We start from the raw sequence: 15339 nt of genomic DNA on the forward strand, positions 1-15339 counted from the left end.
TTTTCTGACTACAAAGCTATTGTTGTCTGAATTGCCGTAGGAATATGCACTGAATGTGGCTACGTGTGGTGTATTCTCATCTCTTTAGGGAAAGAACTTTGATCTGGGTGCTGTAACAGTTGATCCTGGAAGCTCACTGTACGATCCGAGCCCTTTGAAGAAATATCTGCAACTATTAGGAGTCCCATACTATTATGAAGAGCAATGTAAGCATAAAAATGTTTTTGTTTTGTTGTGCATTTGCATGCACTACTGTAATTTATTATTCCCAGTGCACTGGCAGCATTTTCATCACCATTGTCGGGTAGCTGTATTCGCACATTGCAATGTGCAATAGCTACCGTTTAGTGAGCCTCTTGAAATCGCTCCTTCCTTATGTGGTGTGGAATTGCATCTACATGTAGTACTTCGTGCCCACTTAGCATGTGCTGTATGACTTTGTGTATGATTTCTTGTACGAAACTATGTATTGTACGTGGGCCGAGGCTAATTGCCATGTTCTCGGCACTTGCTCTCTTGGCAGGCATTGTTGAACAGGCCTCTGCCCTGCCTGAATGCACCTCCATTTGCAGCTTCTGTAGCCGCATGAAGCGTGGTCGTATCTACGCTTGTGCACGAAGAGAAGGCTACAATGTGCTTGCACTTGGGCAGCATTTGGATGACCTTGCTGAAAGGTGCAGTTTATGTCATACATTTCCTTTCTTTCTACATTTCCTGAATGGCTTTGCACTTTCATTAACCAAAGGTAAAAAGATTAAAGGGATGCTACAAGGAAATTATATGTTATCCTAATATTTCACTTGGTTGATGCTAAATAAAATAGCATTTACCGTGAGTAAGCATCTCGTCAGAATGTCAGATTTCGGTAACATGTGACCGAGGTTGGTTAGTCATTAATTATGAAAGGATTACATTACTTCCAGAAATAAATGCTAACTCTACCTACGTACTTTAGTGCACCGCACTTATACTAAAGGCACTGAAATCTCCAGGCATGCCATGAAATCTGTGATGCTGACCATGCTTGCTGCTATCACCACCGCTAAGTTTGTGCTTTAATATATTTTAGGGCACAAGTTCGCTCAATAAAATGTATTGTGTTTAATCTTGCTCATATTATTGACTACTACCCTGTACAACGCCACTTCTTCAAGACAATATCATCATCTTCATCGTCAATGTACCATAGCTACAACAGATTTGGTTTGTTTAGAGACCTGAAAGTTCTATCTTGTTTTTCATTGTGTAAAATCAGCTCCTTATTTGTTTCATTTTGATATTGCAGCTTTCTCATGTCGGTGTTTCACAATGGCTTTCTCAGAACTATGAAGGCTAACTACAAGGTTAGGTAAGTTCAGGTGGTGCATTCGTGACCTGTGATTGCACTCGGTGATATTGAATGACGCTGTGTTTTGGCTTGATTTTTCTTGAAGAGAGGGTGACCTCCGTGTAACACGGCCTTTTGTCTACGTAAGAGAAAAGAACCTGAGGAAATTTGCTGAAGAGGTAGGCGCTTGCCTGTGCTGTTTCACCAATTTTACAATGTCATTGTGTTGCATCTATGAGTAAAACAATGCCTTGTATTCCGTTTTCATGACATAGCTTTGTGCTTGGTTTTCAGAAAAAGCTTCCAGTCATTGCAGAAAATTGCCCAGCTTGCTTTGAAGCTCCTAAGGTTTGCAGACACAATTAATATATTTCTTCTTTTAATTCACCTTATTTAACATGCTTTGCATGCTCTTGAAGACCAATATCTTGCTCATTTCTAACTGCACTACTGGCTATGTACCTTTGTCCATGCTATCATTTAACAAAATGAAAAGAAAAGTTATTTTTGAGCACCAAACTGTCATAGCACTTTTTAGACTTGAAGAATCTTGCTCAGCTGTAATACATATGATCTAGTATTAAAACATTAAATGTGCTTAAGGACCTTGTAGATGTAATTGGCTTCTCTTTATGCCTAATGAAGTTTGATGTGGCATAACTGCATGTGTTCCATAAATATGCTCTCCTCAAAAATTTTTTAGTGACCGAAGTTGTAGCACGACTTCTTCATTGTGCTCTTTCTGTCCTTGTTTGTTTAGGAACGACACAGGGTCAAGCAGCTATTGGCTGCTCAGGAGATTTTGTTCCCAAAGCTGTACCCAAGTTTGAGATCTGCCATGCACCCATTGATGGCCATCAAGCGGACTGGAATTGAAAGTGCTCTTCACCAGAATGGCTTTAATCTCCAAGACACAGATTCAGAGTGACCGAACGTCACTTTAGCTTTTTAATTTATCTCCCGCCAAGAGATGGATCTTATTCATGCTTTCTTTTTTTTCTCAAATACTTATGTAGATGTGCACCCAAGTACACAAAAATGATAGCTTAATACAAATAAACATACTTCATTTCCACCCTAAATAAGCAGACTGCTCTGTCTGCTAGGTGTGTGGCCATTTGTTGGAATGCGCATCTAGGGGCAAATAAGAAGATTAAAGGAGTCCTCTGTGAATTCTCTGTGCTGTCTTTTTTTTCTTTATTAAGACTGCTGAGTTGTTATCAACCTATGTTATTTGAGGAGCCATGCCGCTGAGAGTGCACAAGGTGAGAACTACAAGTAAATGTAACATTGTTTGCAGTGACTACATTTAGTTTCAATGGCCAGAACAGAGTTTAGTTCTGTTCAGTTTCACAACTTGGTTACACCAATGATATTCCTCTACATCTTACACTCGTCTGCCTTTACATATACCTCTCGCATTTCAATATTATGCAGCACATAGCTCTTCATTTACTTGGGCACATCTGAGAAGCTGTAGAAACCTGTGCATTATCATGTTGCTTTCCAGTTTCTACATGTTGTCATGTTTATATGTGGGTCTGTAAGGCTGGCCAGTGGTGTACTATAATAAGGCATAAATTATTCTTGAGACAATAACTCACTTTTTTTTTTACATGTGGCAGAAGGCAGGACATCATCGGCAGTGCACTTGCATTATCTCGTTACAAGCACTTTAACAAACAGTGCCACCTTATGCAGGTACTTCTCCCATGGCATGCGAAGTGTACAATGGTCTGCAGAAGAAAAAAACGACATGCAGTGCAAGGCTACTGCATGCGCAACTAAATATATGTTTACAAGATGGAGACATGAGAATGGGATAATCGGTATAACATCAAATACAGGTTAGAGCACAACATAACCTCCAAGCCATAAAGCGTGCTCGCTGAGTGTGACAGTCTGCTATTATCTTGCTCCTTTTATATAAATTTTTCCAATAATAATATTCACACATGTTGTGGCATTACTGTTAAAAAGCTAGAACCAAAATCAATGAAACTTATCCCCTTGTTCTTTCTTGCCATGCATTTGCGGTGACATTGACACTCTGTGAGCTGCAATGGCTGGTGATAACAAAAATAGTAATTACTTCAAGTTACCACTGAAAACAAGGAGACAACTGCCATTTTTAAACAACCCATCTGTATTAGAGATGGTCAGATAAAATATGAAGCACGATCAAACATATAACTCTCAGCTGTCGGTGACTTTGCATTGCTGCTTGCTGAAGTTCAGCATAATGAGGAGCTTGTGATGTATACCAGTAACACTTTCATTTGGTCTCAGGATAATAACAAGACTACAGTAATCCACAACCGTGCCTTTGCTAGTGAGAATGGATTATCCAAAGCTTCCAGCATTTGACCCTGAAAAGCCATTACAGCAGTCTATGCGACTGTGCAGTATAGGCCCTGTTCCTGTGTTTCTACAGCTTTACCTGCATCTTGTTCAGGCTTCTCAAACAAAGCCTATCAAAAATGCAAGACCAGAGTCGCAAGCAACAATCACAAAGTGACTGTAATGGGATAAGCCTGCGATCTGCCGAAAGTGGCAAGATGGTAACAAATTTTGCCGTCCACGTATATAATGATATATATCGTTATTTCTTCTAGGGTAAACTCATAACTTCTGAGTCGATGCTGCTATCTGTGCCTATTTGCCTTTTTGTGCGCGTCTTTCATGCTGTACGTTTAAGTATGATTCCATAGAAACTAGCCCAACTTTGGATCAGCTTTTGGAAACGGTTTGTGGACAGTCACCATTTTCATAGGTGTTTATGAAAACTCGATAGATAATATGCACTTTCATATTCAACGATGAGTAAATGCTTGCACAAGAAATGTTTTATTTGCATTTGGTAGATAAGACTATTTGCGTATGATTTTCACGGCCAAGAGCGAACCATAGCTCTTGCTTGAACATGAAAAAGGAACTATAATTTTGCAAGCATTTAGCACGTATCTGATGCTGTACTGCTTACAGAAATGAAAGGATATGCAAATATTCAATATTTCAAATTGAGGCTATGTCTTCTTTTTTTCGTACGTGAGAGCATTTCCAAATTGGTCAATGTTTGAATGTCTGCTGTGGCCACATGCACACTGCCATTACAAAAGAATTTCATGAATAAGGGCCAGTTTCTTGGAATATACAGTAATGTTGAAACGTACAGGTTGTTTTAACTAAATTGTGCCAAGTGTTTAAAAAGTCAGATGTGTGCTGAGGGAATGCAATCAGTTCAGTATTGTCCGCTGTCCTCTTGGAGTAACTCGGTATATTTTTACTATAAGCTTAATTAACAAAACTCAGTGTCCTTCCATTTGTGAAGAAGGATGATGAGCGAAGCTGTGTATGTGGGTCCTTTATTGGCGAACTGCCCCTCCACCGCAGGTCGGCACTGCATTGTACTATTTTTGGGATCGGCGCACATATGGGGAATGCTTAATGCCTGCTTCAGCTCCACCCTTCTTCGACCCGGTAGTGCACTATCTTCGGGATTGGCCCACGTATGGGGAGTGCTTAATGCCTGCTTCACCTCCACCGCGGGTCGACCGGCATTGCACTACCTTTGCGATCGGCCCACGTATGGGAAGTTTTGTGTCTACACATAGACACGATCCTGGGGAACTAGGTCTTAACGGTTTCGCTGTAAAAATTAGCCATGTTTTAAAGTGTTGAGCAGTACCTTAAGTGAAGATGTGGTGGAACCTTATGAGAAATATCAAATTGATCAAAAAGATAGCTGCAGTAGTTTTCATTTTTGACGCTCCAACGAACATGTGCAAGATTTAAGTATGGACCATGTGACTAGTTGCTTGCATGGCATGACATTTATGTCATCTTACAGGTATTGAATGAATTATTCATGTTGCATGCAGACCGAATGTGTGAATTGGCTACAAATGAAAATGATGGTTTAGAGGCGACAGCCATGACCATTGGTTCAGATGCATTAACACCCGCTGCCAAAACTTCTCTCATTATACAGTCTGTCAAAAGCAAAAACGTTGAGAGGTTCAGGAATGGCCATGTGTTATTTACCGCTATACCGTATGGCTTCTTTGCTCTATCACTTCTGCGGACAAGATATTCTGCCAAAGGTGGAAGCCAAGACAGTTATCTTCAAACTAAATCTGTTGCTTACGGCCTATTATACGTCCTGTCTGCCTGCAGCATTGAAACTTTTTGTTTCAAACATGCTTTAGGGCACCTATATTGCTGCGTGCAAGTGCCTGGTCACGTGCCAGTGATAAGCATATAATGTATTTTCCCTTGTTAGCATAGAACAATAGCACTGATCCTCATTCAGTGGGTGTTCTGTTTGCAGACTTGGACTACTGAAATTGTCATAGAAGTAATTCCACTTTGGCACATCAGCTGATAGTTAATTTACATTAATATTTACAGTTGCATTAATATTTAAGTTAAGTTACATTAATTAATTTACATTAATACTTTTCTCTATGAACCAGTTTGTTTTCTATACCCAGGAGGTGGAGGCACTATGTAATGCTTGACTTGTTCGTGTGATCCTGTAATCGCTGCAGTCGCTACGTAAAAGTGCAGCAAGAATTCTAGCAGTGTAGTCACACCTAGCCTTATTGCCATACCTGCCAACCTGTGAACTTAAAAATGCGTAAAAATCATGTGAGCAAGGGGGGAGCATATTTAAATGTTCTCCCCAAGTACACATTTTTTGTGAGATACATACACTTGTTACTAACAATCATTTACCTTTAGACGGAGCACACAAATGTGGAACAGCATATACTGACAAGCAACATATATTTTAGGGGGTGACTTTTTCAGCCACTTTTCCAGTGCCGACTTTGCCTACCTATGGAACTTTTCTGACAATTTGCTCCTAGCGAGTACTCTGGTTTATATGGTGCCTTGCACTGCCACAAGAGGGCAGTGTAGGTACCACCACAATTTATTTTATTGCATTTCCTTTTCTTTTTGTAATCTCGCGCCTCCACATCTTTCAACAGCCTTGTAAAAGCTGTTGTATTTTTCGTAAAACTAAGTGCAACATTTGTAAAATCGTGGACCGAGACCAAATTTGTAAACGTTTCAAAAAATTTGAGTTGGCAGGTATGCTTATTTCTACATGACATCAGCTAATTTTACTGTGTATCATGATGTCACAATATTATCAAATATGCCAGCCCAGTATTTGGAAATCAACATTAGTATAACATTAACATATGCTGACCCACCTTCATTTGCCAAGTGTCATTTTTTTTAAAGATATTTATGAACCATGCGGTAGAGTTACAATTTAAAAAATACACATAAGTACTCCTTTAAACTGCTCACACATTTTTGTCTTCTAAGTCAGGCTCACAATGAAGTTTTAAGGCAATCAATGTGCTGTTCAGTGGCAGCCTTGCATATTTATTGATTCTGAAACCACTTTGTTTTATGCATTGTAGGAGTCTGCTTTGAGTGCACCTTCTTGTGTTTGTCGAGCATTGTGCTGAAACTGTCCTTCTCAGTCCGTGGATTCTTGACAAATGTTTTTTGTTTCTGTTTAAGCTTTCTCTTGCCCTTTTTGTTCTTAAGTTGTAGGTTTTGCTTGCCTGCACGGCCTTTCTTAGTCCGCACCTTTGGTCCAGAATGCGTTGGCAAACCCTTCATTTTTCGATTTGCGGCTGCACCCATGAAGGCTGTCTTCTTTTCCATGGGGATGTCAGCTGGCCTCTGCTCTTCAACCTGACTCTCGTGTAGCTCTTTCAGCTTCTGTTTGCTCCTCTGCAGTCTGCGCTCCTTGGCCACGAGTGCTGCCTTATTTTCCAGACAAAATTCGATGATTGGCCTCTTCTTCGGTCCAAAAGTGCCGGGATTGTTGTTGAGTTCCCGCAAAGCGGCCAATGCATCCTCGTGCTTAGTGAAAGTCACAAAACCGTAACCGTAGGACTCGGCGGTTGGAGACTTGAGGTTCCGCATAACGCGTGCTTCCGTGATGCGTGCGCCGTGGGGCGCATTCTCCAGGAACAGCGCCCGCAGTTTCCGATCGTCCACGGAAGGCGGCAGATTGTGCACGCTGAGCCGCGTGGGTGATACAAAGTAATGAAGATTGGCTAGTAGCTTGCGTTTGCGCGCCTGTAGCTTGGCCCGCTTGGCCATGTCCTGTGGCGAGACGCCTTGTGCAGCCTCGGTGCCGGGCCTGACAAGCCCCTCTCGCGCCAGGTACAGGTTGCGGCGGTCCTTCTTTTCTTTTTTCTTCTCCTTCTGTTTCTCCTCCAGCTCGTCCCGACTGAGAGCTCGGACCACGTCGAGCCGCCGGCCGTCCAGCATAATGCCTGCAGAGGAAGCAGCCGCTTGAAGGCATGCATCTACGCTTGAATCTTGGACAAAGCGGACGAATGCCGTTCCCCTGGAGCGGCCAGTATCTACATCTGTGCACAGAAGGCAATACCGACATGGCCCAAACTGTTTCATCAACGTTTCAAGACCCTCCTGCTGGCTGTCGAACGACACGTTTCGAATAAACACCGTGTTCTTTGTATCGCCTTTTGGGCGCCGATCATGCTCGACGTCCGCGCTGCATTCGCTGTCATCATCACCGCTGTCTTTGTCGGTGTCTGAGCAGCCGTGTTCGGAGTCCCCATCAGATGCGGAAGCTCCAGACGAGTGACTTTCAGCATCGTCATCCGACATCTCTTCGCTTTCCCTATGCTGCAAAGCGGAGCCTCCTCCTTTGTCAGGAGTGTCAGTCGTAGCACTTGGGCTATTTATCGTCGTTTGCTGGTACGTTGCCTTGGGAAGGGAGAAATCGACGGCTATTGGTCGTCCCAATACCTCGGTGGCATTGAGGCCGTTTATTGCTTTGATGGCGCTCTTGGTCTCGTCAAACTGCACAAATGCAAAACCACGACATTTTCCATCTGGATTTTTCGGAATGCTGACCTCGACGACATTTCCATACCTTGAAAAGCAATCGCGCAGTGTTTTCTCTGTTGCCTTGAACGAGAGGTTGCGGACGATCAGCCTCGGCTTCCTCTTCTTTCTCGCAGCTTTCTCTTCCTTCGTGAAAGTCCTCTTCTTCGGTGCTGTATCCTTGCTCACAGGTTCGCCGCGGGGTGCCTTGGGAGCAGCAGCTTTCACTGCAAGAACACGGTCGCCCCACTTCAAACTGCGTTGCCGACTCCGTTCCACGGCGGCCTCGGCATCGGCAGTGCTGGCGTACGTAACATACGCAACGCCCTTGCACATCGATTGTTGTGTCTTGTCACGGACAATGAAGCATCGCTTAATGGGTCCGATATCAGCGAACAGTTCTTCTAGCTTGCTTTCTTTTGCGTCTGGCGGTAAATTTCTTACGAGAAGCGTGCACAAACTCTGGCTAAGGGCCGCCATTTTGTGTGGATCTGGCTTTGTCTGGCAGTGGCTACGTCCGCATTTTTTTCAGGCGCTCGCTTCCTCTTCTGCTGCTGCTTAGAGCGACCAGGCATAAACTCTATGCGATCAGGTATGGTGATAACCGTTGGTATGATTATGGGGTATAGAATGGGGCAGTGTGTCGTGTGAGCGGAAAAACAATGGGAGAACTGGGGACGCTACTGCGAAGACGCCACCAGTAGGGCGCTGCGATCGACCGACGTTGCCTAGCGCGCGAAATTTAAACATGTTGTGCAAAAATTTCTGGATTTATAAACTAAAACGCTCTCAAAACACAAATAATATTCTTACAATTGGCAAAAAATAAATAATACAAACTGTTAGGATGCATCAATAATGCCGTCTATGCTTGCATGTTTCCAACCAGATCGTGCGTTTCGGTCGCAAAAGACAAACAACACTCGTATGCTCGTTCTGTTCTGTAAGCACGCATACGTTTTTAGTATTTCGAAACACAAAGTGAAAAGCCCCGGAGGAGCACCTGCACTGTGCCTGGTGGGTTGCACAGGATTCCTTTCATGTTGCATCAGCCAGAAAAGCGGTCGGTTAATCTGAAGCAGCCCTGTGTTGTTTTGATCATTATGCAGGAACACACACACACACACACACACACACACACACACACACACACACACACACACACACACACACACACACACACACACACACACACACACACACACACACACACACACACACACACACACACACACACACACACACACACACACACACACACACACACGCGCGCGCACACACGCGCGCACACACACACACACACACACACACACACACACACACACACACACACACACACACACACACACAACACACACACACACACACACACACTGAGCTTGCCGCTCACACAAAGGATGTGCGAACGCGAAACCTGTTAGATACGGGACCTTTTCCTGAGCCTCCTTCGAGTTCAGCAGACCACGTTCCTCCCTTCTGCTCACCACCTTGCTTCACCCTGCAGGAAAATTGGATGTTGGATAATCTTGTGGCTTCTATAAAATGACATGTGATTGCAGAGGTACTTCTCATTTGACCACTTTAATAAGCGAATCCCATGCAAAAGCTGGTTGATTGTACTGGGGCAATTGTTAAGTGCATTGCTCTATTTTGTGAACTGATACAGTGAGTTGGACATACTTGTTTATTCGTGCTAATTAAGAGATCAGAGTTGTCATTTGTTAAGCATGAAATATAAGAAATTAGAGACACAATAAAAATTAAGGCTACGTGTGTTACGGGCATTCACGTTCACTTTCACTTTCTTACCTCAAAGGTCCCTCAACGGGGGTATTACATAAGGGGTGGGTGTACAAAAGATGACAGGCTGAACATATCAAGATGAGTAATGAGCTCATGCAGCTTCAATGAAGGTATGTGTATTTTTGATGACAACGATGGAGTAGGAAGGGTCGTTCCAGTCTACAGTGTTGCGTGGGAAAAAAGAAAAGGAGGCAAAAAGGTGACACTGCGGGTTTGAGGGTGAGCGACACTAAGAGTGTATGACCTGTACGGAGTGCTATACGAACTGGCGGTAAGACGTAAGGTGCCTAATTGAGAGAACTGCGGTGTGTCTTTTGAAAAAAAGATAGGATGGCAATGCGGCGGTGATAGGAAAGGGGGGAAAACCGGTTTCTGCATTTAATGAAGATATGCTTGTATTGTATGAATACAATGAGTGGATGAATCTAGTAGCACGATTCTGCACTGACTCCCGAACACTTATAAGATAAATTTGATTGCGGTTCCAGATTGCGGAAGCAATGAGTTTAACATCGGGAGGGGATTTTCGTAGGTTACGTCTTAAGAAACCTAAGGTTTTGTTGCTAGATGAGGTGATGTTAGACACCTGCGGAACCCAACTAACATCTTGAGAGATAGTGACACCTAGATATTTTAGGGAGTTACTGCTTCAATAGCAGTGTTCGTAATTTCGTACGAGAAGAAGAGGGGATTACGAAAACGAATGACTGACATAGCTTTTCATTTAGTAGGCTTTAAGACCATTAACCAGCGATTGCACCAGGTCAGAATATTGTTTAGCTTGTTCTGCAGTGTGACCTGGTCGTTAGTATCAGTAATTGATTGGTATATATGAATTAATGCAACAATCAATGCAAATTTTTTTGTTCTTCGGGACAACTTACGGTTGCTATAACACTCCCACAAATAGATGACAAGAAAAAGACTCAGGAAAGGAAGTCACTCAAGTAAATATGTATATATAGTAGCGGCTACGTTGTGTTGGTAGCTTTCATAGCAAAGCTTATAGCAATGACTCCGCTTTGAGTATTGGCAAACTGAAAATGGCGTGTTCTGTCGCCCGGGCTTGGGAATGCTGAAATATGCGACATTATGGTGCAATGGAAAAATAGCCCAGAGTCTGCTTTATAGCCTTGAAAAGGAAGTTGCGCATCGTCGGCCTTGGCTTCCCTACTGGTCGTAAAGGCCCTCATATTCGAGGATGGGCCCTCAGCTGCCGATTCATAGGGCCCTTTCGGTGCAGCAGCTTTCACAGCAAGGACACGTTCCCACATTTTCAAGTCCTGCCGTCGACTTCGTTCTACAGCAGCATACGCATCCACTGGCATAGGCAACGTAAGGGACACACCGTTGCAGATAGACTTGTTCTTGTCATGAACATTGAACAATTTCTTAACTGGTCCAATTTCAGAGAACACTTTGAATAACTCGCTTGTCTTTGAGTCCGGCGTCAAGTGTTTTGATGATGAGCGAAGCAACAGGCAACCAGGCTTTTGATTTGACGCCGCCATTTAATTGGAAGCGAATAGAATGGGATGCGGAATAAAAATGGCGCCACCATTTCCCTTCCAGCTTTAGAGTGGGATTTTCGAACAAGGCACGGCTTTTGAACCTCGGCAGATAACAATTGTCGTTGTTGGGCCCGCAAGCCTAGATTACTGTATACGCTGCACCCTATACAGTAACTCCATGCACGCAAGCCTAGAGAAAGAAGAAAATTAATTAAAGAAGGACGGTAAGTACGTCACGCTAGCTAACCTTCTTAGGCCTTGGGCATGTGCATAAATAACCAAGAAGGACCACAGAAGGAGAACCGTCTTATTTGTTCTTTTTTTTCATGATACAATGAGCAAAAAGGCTGTATCTGCAGTAACTATATACAGTATTGCGAGAACAAAATGGTCATAACCAATGACAGGACAGTGAACGCCGAACAGTACATGCCAAGAAAACTAACGTTATACAAAGCAACGCCTTCCATCTCACTTAAAGCTAAATAGGAAAAGATAAATACCTATAACTAAATGCCTATTTATAACTTCGCTGCTAATAAAAATTGATCTATTGAGATAAGTACCACCTTCACGAAGAACATGAAATGGTGGGATTATACATCAAAGTAAGTGTGTTTGCGTTTCTGACAAGCACTGACGAACAGCTGGTGCCTGTAAAAGTGTAATGCTGCGCAAGAATATGCTGGTGGCATTCTCATACAACCACTTCGATCGATACACTGACGCCATATTGTGCAACGAAATTCAAGGAACGCCGATATGGGAGCCTGAAATAACGAATCGGACAAGGTTACACAGTGTGTCGTTGCCCCTTGTGACATATGTCATTACTTTATACAGCAATATCTTGCGTCACTCCGTATATACATAGCGTAATTAAAAGGCAGGCCAGGACAAATCGGGCGATTAAGCTGGCCGTCGTAATCAGTGCTCTAGGGTAGCGCACATATCATTAAGAGCCCTGACGTCCATGTCCAAAGAACGGTACACGACTGCAATTTGCAAAAGTTGCAATCATCGCTAAAAAAAAAAAAAAAAAAAAGATCGCAAGTTTAAGCAATCACACGAGAATTTCAGAATAAAGAAAATCGATTAGAAACTACTTACAGCACATAAAAATACAATACAGGCATATCAGCGGGTTGTAAAGCACAGTGCCTGTTCGAATGAAATGTGGCTATAGCTATAGTGTCGCCAGTAAGTGCTGACTAGTTATAAGGTACAGGATAGGCTATTATTTTATTTATTGATACCTCAAATCTCTCTGGTGCGGGGTATTTACTTGGGGGGCAATTTGTTTCATTTGCGCGAGGTCTTCAATGAATGACTTGAAGCCGCTAGTATTTTTTCGAAGCGCAAAGCTGAACAGGATGTAAGCACAGAATCACGAGTTTGGCAGATTAACAATAAAGGCCACTCCGCTGGGATGTTGAGTCTCAGAACGCCTGGCGAAAGCGCACACACACAAGTGGGAATTAACACCGCACACTAAATTATCGCCTCTCCCCACACGTAGCCCAGCCACTCCGAAAAAGAGAGAGAGAAACAAAGAAAAGAATTAGTAAAACAGATCGACAGCGTGAATCAATGCCTACTGCACTCGGAAAGAGCAGTGTGCCGATCCACAAGCCAGCGGTATACGAGGCGCTGACGGGCAGACAGATTTGACGGAGTAACCTGCATTCGTAATTAACAGCCGTTCAAATTAAGGTGGCGCCAGCGGAAGGCATAAGCGCGAGGAGAGAGAGAGAAAGAAAGAGAGAGGCTCTTTAATTAAAACAGGAGAGGTTTGCTTGGCGGCACGTCTAGCACGAAAAAGACGGAGTGCATTCGTTTCTACCGACGGTTATCATATGGCTTTTTCCTCCCTCCCTCCCTCCCTCCCTCCCTCCCTCCCTCCCTTCCTCCCTCCCTCCCTCCATAGTTCCTGCAGAGGAGCTTGCCTTTGAGCAGCTTCCTGCCTTTGCTTCTCCTTTCACGCAACCTGCTGCATTTTCCAAATGGATAGCAGCTACGAGCCAAAGCACACCAACCGTTCATCGCAATATGTGCTTGTGCAGCGCGCATGTGCAGCATTCAACGCACTTTATGCGGACAATGGTGCGCGCATCGTCGCACGTTGCGACTTTCCCGTCCGCTCCATGTGCTGTCAGGGAGCGGGAGGGGCAGTCAGCCGTGACGCTTGCGCAATAGTTGGGCTGTTCTTCATTAGCTTATGGTTGGGAATTAAAAAGAAAATATTTTGTGAAGCATTAGTGTGCGAGAAGATGGAAATATATGCCCTGAAGTACCATGATTCTACGCATGAATATGCACATAAGCGGCGCGGACATATTAATTTGCCATGTTATTTTTTGTATGCTTTCTTTTGCCTCATGTTTAACGCCGCTGAATGAACCACGATTTCTAGCGGTAAGAACGTTTTTTACGGGAGAAATCAGAAAGCCACGACAATGGACTTGAAAGCGAGGATTACCGATATTGTAGGCAGTAAAAGAGGCGAAAGCTACCGCGCGTGCGCGTCGACCCAAACTTCGTATAGGCCCCCTCCGACATTCCGTTGGATCTGGAGGACGATCCCAGTTGCTGTCCCCCAGATGTTGGACCTTGCCGTTGAGTGCGAGAGTTGGCCGAAGTTGAGGAGGACTTTCAGATGAAAACTGGAGGTTTATTTACATTATTTACAGTGAGAGTACAAATAAATTAGCAGTCATAAAGTCATTGCTGGCCGGCAGCAACTCGGACGCTGCGGCCCGTGGCAAGAAGCCCGAAAGAGATGAATGAAGGAACGTTCTCTTGCTGCTCCTGGCCTCTGGATTTTAACCCCTTCCGTGTCTCGAGGTCACGTCCTATTCGGCCAATCGTCGAGCCCGCTCAGGTGTCGTCATTTTGGCCAATAGTAGGTGCCCGTGCGAGTGTAAGTCACACTCGGCTCAGAGCGTCGCTCCATTGACTCCACTGGTCCGAGGGATTACTTGTCGGCGGTATTGCCTTCCTGGTCTGCAACTGCCGTCACAAAGGCGGACGGGGGGGGGGTTGCTCACTGTGCTTCACGGTGCATTACAGCCATCGTTGCCGCGCGGCTTGCAAGCGCTCAGCGGGGGCAAGCGGTTCTCGAGCGACCTTTCAGAGCAGCAAAGCCTCTTTGCTCGGGACCCAGGTTACCTGGAACCGTGCCAGGCTCTCGCTACACTTTCGGGAAGAGTCAAGCAGTGGGACAATAGCTCCACATGCGGCGCACGAGGTGGGGGACGCCAACTTGTTTGGACGTGCTGCGCCTTGGGAACGTGGTAGATGTGCTTCTGCGCTCCTTAATTAGGTGTGACGCGATTCGATGTGGTCCGGTGAACTCGAAGGAGGCTCAGGAAAGGGTCCCGTATCTAACAGCTGCTCCTCGCCCCGGAAGTTCGGAATGGCCGGTGAAATCAATTCGCTGGCCATGAGGAATGCTGAAAGAACATGCAGGGTGCTGGTGACCAGCCTCTGGTGACGAACTTCGGGATCCTGGGCCCTGGAGAACGTACGTCAAACAAGCAAAACAACATAGTGCTGCACCACGTGCAAGCGCAGGCTCTTCACCCCTGACTCGCCAGGCTATTACTAGGTCAAACTGAACCCTGAACTTTTCTTTCCCCAATTTTGATAAAGCAGTTTCAATCACCTTTCTAAGCCGCTATCCACATCTCCTAGAATGCCGACAAGGCCGGAGTGATATTGTTGTTGCAAAACAAAGATCGTTGTCGTCGCAAATAATTAATGAAAACAACCGAACATAACTTAAGCGGTCTAACTTCATGAACAACCTGTTGT

The 15339-nt window shown here is 44.4% G+C and overlaps 2 protein-coding genes across 2 annotated transcripts in view; one reads left to right on the forward strand and one right to left on the reverse strand.

The window, feature by feature from the left end:
- LOC126536592 (uncharacterized) overlaps positions 1-2500 on the forward strand; it is a 29635-nt gene extending 27135 nt beyond the window's left edge. Inside the window, exons 16-21 of the mRNA XM_050183623.2 lie at positions 89-206; positions 524-674; positions 1286-1348; positions 1434-1506; positions 1622-1675; positions 2088-2500. Coding sequence (XP_050039580.1) covers positions 89-206; positions 524-674; positions 1286-1348; positions 1434-1506; positions 1622-1675; positions 2088-2255 — 627 coding nt within the window. The 3' untranslated portion in view covers positions 2256-2500. The remainder of the gene's footprint in view (positions 1-88; positions 207-523; positions 675-1285; positions 1349-1433; positions 1507-1621; positions 1676-2087) is intronic.
- Positions 2501-6701: 4201 nt separating this feature from the next.
- Positions 6702-8722, reverse strand: LOC126536597 (RNA-binding protein 28). Its single transcript, XM_050183629.2, has one exon. It carries the CDS (start codon positions 8690-8692, stop codon positions 6728-6730), a length of 1965 nt encoding a protein of 654 aa, XP_050039586.1. The 5' UTR covers positions 8693-8722; the 3' UTR covers positions 6702-6727.
- Positions 8723-15339: the final 6617 nt, after the last annotated feature.

The sequence above is a fragment of the Dermacentor andersoni genome, chromosome 4 (assembly GCF_023375885.2).
Source record: "Dermacentor andersoni chromosome 4, qqDerAnde1_hic_scaffold, whole genome shotgun sequence".
NCBI classification, from domain to species: domain Eukaryota; kingdom Metazoa; phylum Arthropoda; class Arachnida; order Ixodida; family Ixodidae; genus Dermacentor; species Dermacentor andersoni.